This window comes from Alexandromys fortis, unplaced genomic scaffold (genome assembly GCF_014885135.2).
Source record: "Alexandromys fortis isolate MF-2015 unplaced genomic scaffold, M_Fortis_MF-2015_v1.1 scaffold_29, whole genome shotgun sequence".
Taxonomy (NCBI): domain Eukaryota; kingdom Metazoa; phylum Chordata; class Mammalia; order Rodentia; family Cricetidae; genus Alexandromys; species Alexandromys fortis.
This window is the reverse complement of record NW_026067891.1, coordinates 44,812-58,494: the sequence shown is the minus strand read 5'-3', so window position 1 is coordinate 58,494 and position 13,683 is coordinate 44,812. Positions and strand designations below refer to the sequence as shown.

At 40.7% G+C, this 13,683-nt stretch overlaps 1 protein-coding gene across 1 annotated transcript in view; it reads right to left on the bottom strand.

Moving 5' to 3' along the window:
- Window positions 1-13,683, bottom strand: part of LOC126494691 (ran-binding protein 17-like) — a 115,021-nt gene that overhangs the window by 60,484 nt on the left and 40,854 nt on the right. The window contains exons 7-8 of the mRNA XM_050132137.1: window positions 10,526-10,633; window positions 8,649-8,731 (exon numbers count right to left, since the gene is read on the bottom strand). Coding sequence (XP_049988094.1) covers window positions 8,649-8,731; window positions 10,526-10,633 — 191 coding nt within the window. The remainder of the gene's footprint in view (window positions 1-8,648; window positions 8,732-10,525; window positions 10,634-13,683) is intronic.

The following is a 13,683-nucleotide window of genomic DNA, read 5'->3' as shown; positions in this document are numbered from 1 at the left end:
TCTGCCTCCCAAGTATTGGAATCAAAGGTGTGTGTTACCACGTATGCCTAGAACAGAAGCTTATTTTCTTTTTGAGCAAAAAAAAAAAAAAATTGTTGGCCTGCTGACGAGGCTCAGTAGATTGGGGCACTTGTCACAAAGTCTAATGATTTGAGTTTGATCCCCTGAACCCACATAGTGGAAGGAGAGGATCAACTGTACACGTTATCCTTGACTTCTAGAAGCATGTCAAGGTAATATGGTAGCTGCTTGTTGTTCCCACTATAACAAAACTAATTAAATGTAAAAACAAAACAAAGCCAAAGAAACAATATTTTACAAGCACACAGGTGGAATATAATTTTAAAAACATTAAGGCAAAATTATTTTTGTCTGTATTTTCTTCTAATTGGCACAATACATGTAGAAGTTTCATAATATTCACAGCAAAAAGTCTGAATTTTACTTTTACATAGTATATTATACATAAATAGTTCTTATAGACTGACACTTAAAGCTTACAAGCAATGTCCAGCCTTTTGACATTGCAACATGATGCTGTTAAAGTTTATGCTCAAGAACCGTACAACTGGGTTAAAAAAGTACAGGTAAAAAAGCCTCTCATGATATCTGAAGTGAGTGTATGCTCTTGTCTTGGGGTACATTGCGAGCTGTTCTGGGCTGTGGGCTAGACATGTCTGCTGGAGGGGTGTACTTTGTCATCACTACATGTTTTTAATATAAATGAATACAGTTCTAACTAAATGCACTGACTGACTTGTAATTTCCAGTGCTGAATGTACACCTTTGGATCATCTAGTTGCTGAGTTAGCCACAAACACTTCTGGATAATCTCATCTGTCAACATCTGAATTATGGAGTGTGACAATTTTGTTACGGGCTGAATATTAACAAAAAGAAACCTGTTGTTTAAAGATGTGGATGGACACATTTTGCTCTTAGAATACTTGGTATATACATCAAATCCGGTTCTGAAAACCCAAGAACTGCTGTACCATTTTATGGGTGTGAAAAAAATAATGTAAAATCATGCTATTATGTCACAGGAGAGAATTATGTTAAGATGGAAAAGGGAGAATGTACATACACTGTCCCCAACAGTGAGTCTTAATTCAAATGACTAATTCTGTCCCTTTCTTTTTTAGCTTTGTATCAGACAATTCATCACTAAACTCATTATCAAGGTTGTTTTATAAAAGCATAAATATAATCATACTGCTTCCACTGATAATCACTCAGAGACCTAGGGAAATGCCTCACTCAGGACAGCCCACCACATAAGCAGTGGGTGTGAGGACCTGGATCTGGGTACCTCACAATGAAATCAAATGTCAGGTACGGTATGGTGTTTGTGACCTCATAGCTGAGGGTGAGCAAGGGCTGATGGGCAGATCCCTGAAATGCACTGGCCAGCCGGCCACACTGAATTCATATTCAGTGAGAGATCCTGTCTTAAAAATGAAGGTTCAATGTGACTGAGTTTGACACCCAAAGTTGACCTTCATCTGTCACAAGCTTTGTATACTGGGTATTCATCTGTACACCGTACCGCGCAAATACTCCACACATTAAAACAAGCTAGCAAGCAAACACTCAGTACTTTCCTTAAGGAAAGCATATCCTTAAAGTTAAAAGATCAGCACACTGAACCATACAACATTTAGGAAAGAAATTAAAAATACAAATAAAATAAAAGATAACCTGTATTCAAGGACTATAAGAATTGAAATAATGAAAAAAGGTTCATATTACCCAAAGTAACATACTTATCAAAATTCTAATGATATTCACAGAAATAGAAGTACTCTTAAGGTTCATAAGAAACCACAGAAGATTATGAATTCTTACACACAAAAATGGCCAGTGAGGGGGCTGGAGAGATGACTCAGCAGTTAACAGCACTGGCTGCTCTTCCAGAGGAACCAGGTTCAATTCCTAGCATGGCAGTTCACAACTGTCTGTAACTCCTATTCCAGGAGATCTGACACCTTCACACAGGCATACACGGCAGCCAAAACACCAATGGACATAAAATAAAAATAAATAATTTAAAAAATGGTCAGTGATCTCAGCCAGGGGTGGTGGCAGTGGTGGTACACAACTTTAATTCCAGCACTCAGGGAGGCAGAGGCGAGTCTGGATCTCTGTGAGTTCAAGGTCTACAAAGTGAGTTTCAGGATAGCCAGAGCTGTTACACAGAGAAACCTTGTCTCAAAAAACTAAAAAGGAGAAGAAAAGAAAAAAAAAGTCAGTGATATCCTTCCTTCTCATTTAAAATTATACTACAAAGCTATAGAAATCAAAATAGTATGACATTCTACATTAAAAACAGACACAGGAAGGAAGAGGAGAACAGTGGGTCCAGATATAAAGCTGAACATATGGCCAACTAATTTTTAACAAGGTTAACAAGAGCATGATGTGGGATGTCTTTCTGTATGCTGTGAATGTTTTATTACCACTGGTTAATAAAGAAGCTGATTTGGCTAACTGCCAGGTAGAATATAGCTAGACGGGAAATCTAAGCAGAGAGACAGGGAGAAAGAAGGAATCACAGAGACACCAGCAGCTGCCGTGGAAACAAGATGTGAGGTAACAAACCACGAGTCTCATGGTAAACTATAGAATAAAAAAAATGGATTAAGTTGTAAAAGCTAGTTAATAATAAGCCTGAGCTAACAGGTCAAACAGTTTATAATTAATATTATGACTCAGAGTGGATATTTGGGAATTGGTGGGACGGAGAGAAACCTTAGTTACAAGAGCACACAATGGAGAAAGGACAGTCTCCAACAATTGGCTTACTACATGCAAAAACAACACGGTGGGGGGGAGTAAGGAGTAAGGGAGTAGAGGGAAGAAGAGAGACAGAGACAAAAACAGACAGGTGTGTGGGTGTGCACATGTGTGGACGTGCACGCGCACACCCACCCACACTCATACACCCTGTACTCACAGCTTATACAAAAACCAAGTCAAAAGGGATAAGAGACCTAAATTCAGAGATGAAACTGCTATTCCTAGTGGATAATATGGACACTGGATTTCCCACAGAATTTTTGGGTGTCACTCCAAAAGCTTAGGCCATAAAAGCAAAAACAAATGGGACTATATTAACCTAAAAAGTTTTTGCACAGTTAAGAGAGTGAAAAGGTGGCTTCCATAGTGAGAAACACCTGCAAGCCTGTGCCTGACAAGGTGTCAATAGTCAAGATACCCAAAGAACTCATGGAACTCCACCATGGAAAATGACTCTGATAGAAAACAGCCAAAAGCGTCATGAAAAGATGTTCAACATCATCAACACAGGAGAAAGGAAATTCAAATCCACTGTCAGAAACTGTCTCATACCTTCTAGGATGGTGCTTCACCAAAATGTCAAGAGATGACAATCTTTGCTGGCAAAGATGGAGACGACAGAGAACCCTTGTACAGTGTTGGCATAGCCATCAAGAAAATCAGGATGAGGTTTTGATGAAATCAAATACAGACCTACCATATGCCAATAACATCTACCAGGCATGGGCACACTCAATAGCCAGAGTATGTACAATGAAACTGTTGATGGACAGATGGAGAGAGGAGCAGCATACACACACAGACACACAGACACACAGACACTACATCCTTCAGTCCTAAAGAGCCCAAGATCATGCCTTCTGTCATAGGCTGGAGAATCTGGAGGGTAATGTATTATGTTAATTGAAACAAGCCAAACATAGAAAGAATAATCCTGCATGACCCAGCTTGCAGGTGGAATAACAACAGCAACAATGCATTTGTGTTTCATGCAAAATGAGTAGGTCTTAGCTACTCTTGCCATGTAAGCACATAGGAAACAATAGGGTTAACATGTTGATTTGCTTCTTCTATACAGAAACATTTCATATTGTCTGTAGCCATCACATAACATCATGTTACATTCCTTAAACATACCCAATCAAGTTTCTTTTAAAAGGATAAAGTTGGGGCTGGTTAGATGATTTAGGGGATGTCTGCTGCCTGATGACCTGAGTTTAATTCCTGCTCCTCATTCAGTGGAAGAGAAATGAGTTCTGAAAGTTGTTCTTTGACTCCACAGACAGACAGACAGACAGGATGGTATATTTGCATACGCATCCATAAGCGATAGAAATAGATAAGTTACTTTCACTTAAGACTCTAGTAATTTTGAGATTGACAGTTTCCCTGTTACATATTTATTTCTTTTTTAAAGTAAAAGTTTGTTCTTTAAAAATTTTTATTAGTTTTTTCAAAATTTCATACAATGTGTTTTGATCACATTCATCTCCTCCTTAGGCTTGTTCCAGCCTGTAGAAGGAGCAGCGGGCTGCATTCCTGCCACCCAGCTCCTGGCCACCTGGCTAGCTTATGCCCCGAAATAACAACACACAAACTGTATTCATATAAACACTGCCTAGTCCATTATATCAAGCCTCTTCTTGGCTAACTCAAATCTTGATTAACCCATTTTTATTAATGTGTGTAGCACCACAAGGTGGTGGACTACCAGGAAGATTCTAACCTACGTCCACCTTGGGTTGGAGCTTCATTGTGTCTGTCCTGGAGAGGAGAGTTATGGCGTCTGGTTTACTTCCTTCTTCCTAGCATTCTGTTCTGTCTACTCCGCCTACCTAATTTTCTGTCCTATCAAAAGGGCCAAGGCAGTTTCTTTATTAACCAATGAAAGTAACAGATAGATAAAGACCTTCCTGCATCACCAGGTTCAACTTTATGTCCTTTTATTTTCATCCATCAAGTCCAATTTGTGCTGCCCACATATTTGTGGACAAAAATATATGGATGTCTGTGTGTGTATATTACACATGGGTGCCCCATGCCTATGGAGGCCAGAAGAGGGTGTTGGATTCCCTCAATTGGGGTTACAGGTAGTTGTGAACTACTCGATGTAGGTGCTGGGAATCTAAGTTCTGCCTCAGCTAGATCCCCTCTTCTGTCCCCCCCCCCCCGCCCCACCTTGAAGAGCTTCTATGGTACTATAACAGACTTTGAGGACTCTGTAAATCCCATTGAGTAAACCACTGGCTTGAGGAGTAGCAATGGTTTGTATTAAACTTTATAAAGTCAATTTATGAGTGTTAAAGAAGCATATGTTGCTTCAAAGATAAAAATTCTTAAAATAATTTTTTTGAGATGTTATCTGTCTGTTTGTCCATCAGTCTGCTCACTCATTCAACTATCCATGTGTATGAGTGTTTTGCCTACATGGATGTTTATGCACTACACGTGTGTCTAGTGCCAGTGGGGGCCAGAAGAGGGCACTTGATTGCCTGGTACTGGAGTTACAAACAATTTTGAGTGGCCATGTGAGTGCTGGGAATTAAACCCAGGTCCTCTGCTGAGTCATCTCTCAGCTCAAGATGTACATTTTTCAGTGGAGAGAATAATCATAGTTTGTTCTATCTATTTTTAAAGTTTAATTTTTTACAAGCTAAGGTTCTGGACATCAGCTACCAAAGGAAGACACAGCAATCCCATGTTGGCCAGCCTCAAGAAGACAAGCAGTGCTTCTCCCCTCTGTGCACTCTTCAACCAACAGATGTCACTAAAGATACCAGTACCCAGAGGCAATGGGAAGAAAAGATTAAACAAATGGAAACTGAGCATAAAAACACCCACTTCTTAAAAGTGAGAACTAGGTTTCCAGAGTAATAACATTTATTACACTGCATGCAACATTTTAACCAAAAATTTAGAGAAAGAAATTTCTTTTATTAAGTTGCTCAGGCTGAAGGATCATTGCACTAAGTTTTGAAATACATGTTCTTGAAGCAATTTAAAACTCATTAGAAATAATAGGCTAGGGCTAGTAGAAAATGTGGTAAAATTTAATCCTCACCCAAATGTTACCTGGGCTGTACAAACAGGAAATTGTTTTGTGCTACTGTGGCTAACCTCAGTGCTGACCCTGAGCTGTAACGGCAAGAGCAGCTGAGAGCTGAAGCAAAATTAAAAACTTACATCAAAGTATATCATGACAGAATGTAGATAAATAAAACAGCATATCAAAAGTATTATTTTTCTGCCAGTCTCATAGAGCAGTGAAGAAGAGATGGTCCACAAAATGTGTAATATATCATGTGTACTAAGCAATGAGTCCTCTCTAGTACCACCCCACCTGAATACCCAAACATTATCCAGGAGAGGTGAGCTACAAGGAAACTCAGTGAGGATGGGGACAGAAGGGCCCTTTAGGTTTCCTTGTCGTTCACCTTGGATAACCCAAAGAAATAAGTATTTCACGCTCAGCTCAGTCTTGCTGTTACTCTTTTGTCTTCTGGACTCCTAGACTACAACCACATGATCTTCCTCAAACAAACATGCCAGACTCTCCAGAGGAAAAGCATGATAAGAAAATATTCCAGATCCCAGAAGGCTGGAAGCCAGCATGGGATTTCACCAAGGATGGGAGACGATCTTATATTATTCTATGCGAAGTGTGTGTATTAAAGTCACTGGTAACACAGTTGGAGGATATTTTCCCACTTGTACCTTTGGTTTCCTTCAAGTTTTAGGATGCAAACCACTAAAACAAATAGTGCTTGTCATAAACCTCCTAAATCTTCTCAGGAAGCAGGAAGGGATATGGAAAAAATTACAATCTACAGTCACACCGACTTCCGGTGAAATTCTAATCCAACCAGCTGACAGTTACATAGTACCTGGCAAGCTTCTTAATGCCAACAGATTCAATTTCAGTTCTTGTTATAGTAATCATAGTGGCTAGTTATGGTAATTATAGTAATTGTCTTTGTTAGGGTTTCTATTTCTATGAAGAGACACCATGACCACAGCAACTCTTATAAAGGACAATATTTAACTGGGGTTGGCTTACAGTTTCAGAGGTTCAGTCCATTATCATCACGGGAGGAAACATGGTGCTGGAGAAGGAGTGTTCTACATCTTGATCCACAGGTAACACAGAAGAGACTGCCACACTGGGCTCTGCTTGAGCATATAAGACCTCACTCAAAGCTTGCCCCTACAATAACAGACTTTCTCGAATAAGGTCACATTCTCCAAATAGTACCAGAGTCTTTGGGGGACCATACCTATTCAAATTGCCACAGTAATTATACTGGCTAGCTGGTCTAAGGCCTTTCAGGACAGTATCTGACTTAATTCTTTATTACAAACTCCAACATTCCCATGATCATACCTATGCTGAGGACTTGAGGAATGCATGGTAATGACCTAATACAGCATTTGTTGTATTTGCATATTTGATGATGACCCTTTTGACTGGACTGAGAGAGAATCTTAATGTAATTTTATTTGCATTTCCCTCATGGCTAAGAATGTTGAATACATAAAAAAAAAAGTTTGTGGTCTACTCTACAGGAGGGAATCCATGTGTAGTACTATACACTCAGCACCAAATCCATGACTGAACAGGTCTCACACCCCATGATGAAACCTGATACTGCTGCTTTGCTGAACCTATACAGTACCAGGTCATCTTTCAAGACACCTGTTTACACCTGCAGACAATAGCTACTGACCAATCAGAGCAGCCTCTCGCTACAGTGTTTGAAGTAACTGCAAAGATCCATTGACTTCAAAAGATGCTGAAGATACAAGGTAGTTGGAGGCTCCACAGAAAATAAGACATTTGCACCACCGTGCCCTCAAGGCTCAGGGAACACTGTGGAAGAGGATGAAGAAAGAAGCAGAGAGCTGGAAGGTAGGGAGAAGGGCTGCAAACTGCCATCTCTGAAGTGTGACACAATCATGGCAAAACCATGAACTCACTGCAGCTATCTGTACTGGTGCTGGGTCCACGAAAGTGAGACCCTCTGAGCAGTCAGCTATGGGTACGGAAGGGGCTCACGAAGCCTCCACTTACTGCGCTGATTCTGGGGGACAGAGCAGCATTTAATTGTATCCCACTGGAAGGTACAATGCCCACAAGCTCTGAAGCTTAGTTCCCTATCCAGCACCGCTTCCACAGGACACTAACAAACATGGGTAAGAGAAGTAAAAGGGCTGTCAGGGGAGTTGAGAGGGTCTGGAAACAGAGTTACTAGAATGGAGTAAATGCAGGTCTGGAATTGTTAAATAACAAAATAAATGCTTACAACTCAGAAAAGTTCCCAGAAGAAAAGTAACAAAGTTGTTTTCATTAGCAAGTGTTAGAGATAATGATAGTTCTTAGGCTTAAACTGCTAAATAAATTATAAAAAATACTAATGTGATCGACTAGAACAATCTTGACTTGGGAACTCTACTTCGACGAGTACAGAACCCGAAATATAACACTCCTTGTAATATTGTAGTAAAACACTGACTGCCATTTGCCAGGGTATTTCCTGACAAAGTGGTCTCCCAAGACAGCAAATTCCTTGATATAAATTTGAGAAATTCTGAATATACTATAACTTTAAAAAGTCTACTGTATTTTTTACTACTGACATTTGTATTTTATCCCAAAGAAATGTATCAGGTTGGCCAGGATGTCATTACCTCTCTGCCTGATGCTATTCAGGCAAGGGTCCTGCTTCCTGCACTATTACCCAGCTCACAAATTCATACAGATATGGAGGTTCAAAAGAATGAAACAATGAGCCTCTTTCCTTCCAGAAACAGGTTATGGCATACTGCAGAGACCAATGGAAAAAGGTATTTACCATAAGTGCAAATCATTTTGCTTGCTTCTCTGAAGAGAAGAATTCCATTAGGAGAGGATACATCAAAATTCAAACGCTGAGACCTAAGAAATATAGCAAAAGTCAGACTATTCCTGAAGATAAAGAGACCAAATATCAACACGACAGCAGTTGCATTTACAAGGAGCAGTCCAGTACCGATTACCCTTAGAAGAGTCACTCCAATTGAACGGCTACCGACAACCTACATACAATAATTTTCTCACTATTGGTTTATTCAAAGGGTTCATTTTTTAATTTATCAAAAGAATATCCTGATACTTTATATCACAGATCTTCTCTCTCTTTTCCTTTCTCGCAAAGTGGCTGATGGCTAATTGTTTAAAAACCGTAAGTTACATACTTGCTATCTCCTAAGTATGAGTCATAAAGTTAAAAAAATCCAGAGTGACAGGAGACACAGGGCCTTTTACTAATGCACAAATGTGAACCGAGTTGTTTCACGAATGGAACACATTTCAAATATACTACACTATTACAAACCATAGTTTCCACTGCACACACAAACAAATTCCACAAGTTCTCCCCACAGGTGGAGAGCACTGAAGAGAGTTAAGGGATTGACAAATCTTCTGATGTAATATCTGCTCTTTATCCCCCTCCTTGGCCTCATTTTGCGCTGGCATGCCATGCCTCTATGCTTTCAAGATACAATGGAATGTACTTAAATAATGTTGCAGGAAACAAACAAGACAAAACACCAACTAATTGTCCAACAAACCAAAAAAACTACCCCCAAAACCACAGGCGAATCATTGCTAATGTCTTGTTTACTAAAGAAATTGCTGCTTTTCAAAATTAGTTTACTGTTAAGTACCATAATAACTCTGATTAGAAAAATGCAAATATGTAATTCACACTAAATACTAAATTTATACAGTGTTTCATAAAATATAAATTTTTATATGGCAATTATTGAGTCATTTGTGCTATGAATTACCTGCTATGGCAGACACAAAATGCTTAATAACATAGAACATTATTTTTTCTACTAAATGCCATTTTGGCATTGCATGTCTAATTAACAATTTTAATTATAAATAATTCACATTTCTAATATTAAATATAAAGCCCATGTATTCATTTAAGATACTTGAGAAAACTTTAAAAAAAAACACTCAAGAGCTTTAAAAAAAAACATTTCTTTTACAAATCTTCCATCTCTCATGTAAGAGGGAAAAAAACCTAATTATTGCTGTGAACAACTCAGCAACAGAGTGAAGCTGAGCTGCAATCCATGTTCCTTCCCTGCCTGGCTGTCTGCACAGAGGCAATGATGCAACAGGATGGCTAAGTGACAGGCGACTGGTGCTAGGTCACATCCACAATGACACGTTTTAAAGATGCAAACACAAGTAGGTTGCTGTAATACTCCACCCCTTTGCCGAATCTGTCAGTGATTTTAAGCAGAGCACCAGCATCCCTGCTACTCTGCACAGACGTAAGGGCTGAGGATGGTGTGGCTGCAAACACGTGCACCTAACACAGAAGGATGCTCAGGGTCAGCAGAGACACCCTCCCAGCTCCTGGGCAAACAACACCTGCATGTGAACTGCTCTGAGACTCAGTTTCCTTATTCATAAAGTGAACCCTCTCAACTCAGAGATCACATTTTCTTATTTAAAATTCTAAAGAATTGTTATCTAAGCAAAGAAATAGTTAAAATAACTGCTCTTCTTTTCCCACGTTGTGAGTTTGCATATTTTAAATAACAGTGGCTGTGGTCTTTCTCAGCCCCACACCCCTACAGTATACCAGAACTTTCTTCCTTCCAAAGGTCATGTCTATTGTTTTCTTGCTAACCTGCGACAATACCTAGACTGTGCACAGCTGCTTACCTGTTTTGCATCAGTTCTGCTAAAAGTTTTAAGATTGGAGTAGTACATGCTGGTTCTCCATACCATCGCTCAATAGCTCTCTGAAGAACTGGAAGATAGGCTGGATACCTTTTATAAAGTCTGTTAAAGAATTTAGGGGCAAAGAACTTGAAATGCCTCATAGTAACGGAAAACCGACTAACATGTACAAAGTCCTGGATACCATTCCCCCAAATAACAATAAAACAACAACAAAAAAATGCTGCTGAAAATTAATGGGATTTTAAAAGAAGCAAGCAAACAAACAGAAATCCGTATTTCTTTTGCTCCCTGGACAATGGCACTGTATAAATTACTCTTTCAAACTATACAGCTATACTTTTGGAGTAGCTACAAGGTTTGAATTTGTCTCTGTAAATTAAGCTGTTTTATTCCTGGTATCAGGCATAAGTCATAGATATACTTTTAAATAGAAAGTAAATACATGCTTAAAGAATTATGCTTGATGTTATAGGGAAGAAAAGTAAATTGAGCTAAAGAGGAATACAAATATATGAGTCATTATTTTTGGGGCTTCTGAGTATTACACCAAGAAAAAGCTAAAAAAAAAAACCCACAAAAGCATAGAGAAACAGTAACGGTACACATTAGATCTACCCCAGCTTAAATTAAGTAGTTGACTTCTGTGCTTTGGTACCACTGGAACTCCAAGAAACATCTGGGTTGTTTGTTACCCTGTAGAAAAGGTCTGACCTGCTATTAATGCTCCATCTTCTGGGCACCCTGTATGATGGAGGTAGCTCTAACCTGCTCAATGCCACTGTTGCTAAGGGTAGTACAGCGTCCATGCAGTCTCTCAGTCTCTCTCTCTCCGTGAGCTTCCCATTATATAGCTCTGGCTGTCCTGGAACTCATTAGGTAGACTAAGCTGGCCTTGAATTCAGAGATTCACCTGCCTCTGCTTCCTGTGGTTGGCCTGCGAAGCATCCTTTTTAATATGAGGGAGCCTAGCTCTGATGAGCCTAGCCAGGGATGCACAGCATCAACAGCTGACGCATCTCTGCCAGCTTCACTTGGCCTCCTCCTTGGGAAATAGACAATAAACATATGAAAGCCTCAAACTAGAGCATGAGCATCACTTTCTGTCTTGCTAGGTTCCCGCATCTCTTTCCCAGTCACTTGTCTTTGCTTCAGATGAGAGCGCTGAACTGGATCTGTGTGGTTTGGACAGAGCTCCATGGTGAAAAGCCTCAGCATAACACCCCCTGCCCACTTCCCCCCAAACCCCCACCAGGTTCCTCGTCAAGGCATGAAGGCTGCTGTGTCTCTAACCTCACCATTTCTGCTCTACACACAGTTTGGTTTATCCCAACCCCCTGCAAATCATGGGGACTCCAATCTAGTGCCCAGTTTCCCATATGCTGCTTCCTTCCGCCTCATCCCATCTTCCAATACCCAGCTCATGGTCCATGTCTCTGGGATGTCTTCTTGATTTTTGTCAAAAGGCACCAATCTCTTCTTCATCTCTCTGAGAAGCAGGGCTGGCTGTGTGCACTCCCTGCTGTTCCGCGAGCTGTGAAAGGGCTGAGATCTGTGCTTCACTACCATCTCCACCCTCCTATTCCACCACAGCTGTCGATGATTCCTGAAAGCCCTTCCCAGCATCACTCTACCTGCTAGGCCACCTGGCTTGGGAGAGGGCCCATACATGACTGTGCTGGCCCACTACGGAACTTATCTCTGCATTCGAAGCCCTAGGAGTGCAGAAACCTGGGCTGCCTACCATGAACAGGCTCAGTACAATGTAGATCCCAGTATTTGCTGTTGTAAACCTACAGAAGCGACAGAGCCTACATGGCAGAAGTGGATCTTGACGGTTTAAACAGTACTCCATGCTGAGCTTTAAGAAATCACTTCTACAATAGTGAAAACAAGCCTTCCTAGGCCTGCAGTGTGCTGGGCCCCGACAGAGCAGGAAGGCAGCAGTTCCTCAGGAGAGACAGGCTCAGGCTGCATTCAGAAAACGGCTCCCGTAGCAAGTATTTGCTGAAGCCCTCCTCAAATGTACTGTTTTAGAGTCTCCAGAGATACCAGGGAACAAAAGCACTAGGAAAATGCCTTCCCTTGTGGGATTTATATCCTAACAATCAGGAAGTAAATTAAATAAACATGCTATAAAATAACACAAAGGAAAAGAACAAGGGGTGGAGACAGGAAGTGAGTGGATATGCTTAGGTGAAGAGCCAGATGGCTGCAAATGACAAAACTGTGTTTAATTCTCAGAACCTATATGATGGGAAGGGTGAGTTGTATTCTGATGCCCATAAATGTAGTGTGTTGCACGCGCGCATGTGCGCGCAAAAACATAAACCACGACTTGACTACAAACTTGATCTGAACTGTCAGTTTACTGTTTCTAAGTACTAGGAAAGCTGTTATTGCTTAATATACAGATACCACATACGATGAACTGTGTTAAGGACCATGAATCTAGAACTAGGAAGACAAGGCTTTCTTTCGTCATACTTCACCAGAGTGGCAGGTGTGTAAAGGGTGCTCTCCCTGTTCAGGTAAGAGATAGCCTACGCACAAACTCTGGGATCATCAGGGAACAGACACCAATCTCCAAATCTAAGTGCACTGGAGGCCCGCACTGGCCACCTGCAGCTCTAAGGTTTTTTAGAGCATGCTGTATTCACACTGGGATAAGACCAGGGGATATGAAGGGGATGCTCCCTTTTCTGTGCGGAATGAGAACAGTGACAGTTCTAATATGCTTCTGACAGAGGTGACTGCCACAGAGAAAGTGAGTGATTACTGGAAAGCAGAGCAGAGGGCTACTAAGCATGGAGGTTAAAAGGGCTTCACAGTGAGAATGCCAGGCTCAGATTACAGAGCGAGAATCAAAACCCAAGTTTAATTTTCCAGTGGCCTTGTGAGGACTACATATATCTGGGCAGAGAAAGAGAAAGGGAGCCCTTAGGTAGAAGGGGCATGGATCTAATTTCTCTTACCTAGATCTTCCCAATGAATACCAAAGGTCTCCATAGACAAATGAGAAACCAAAGGCACAGACAATGCCAAATATGAGGACGTGGCAAGCATCAGACTTGCTTTCATCCGTGCGTCCTCCCATTAGTCCATCCAGTAATTACTAGTAGTTTCCAGGTGCTGCACCA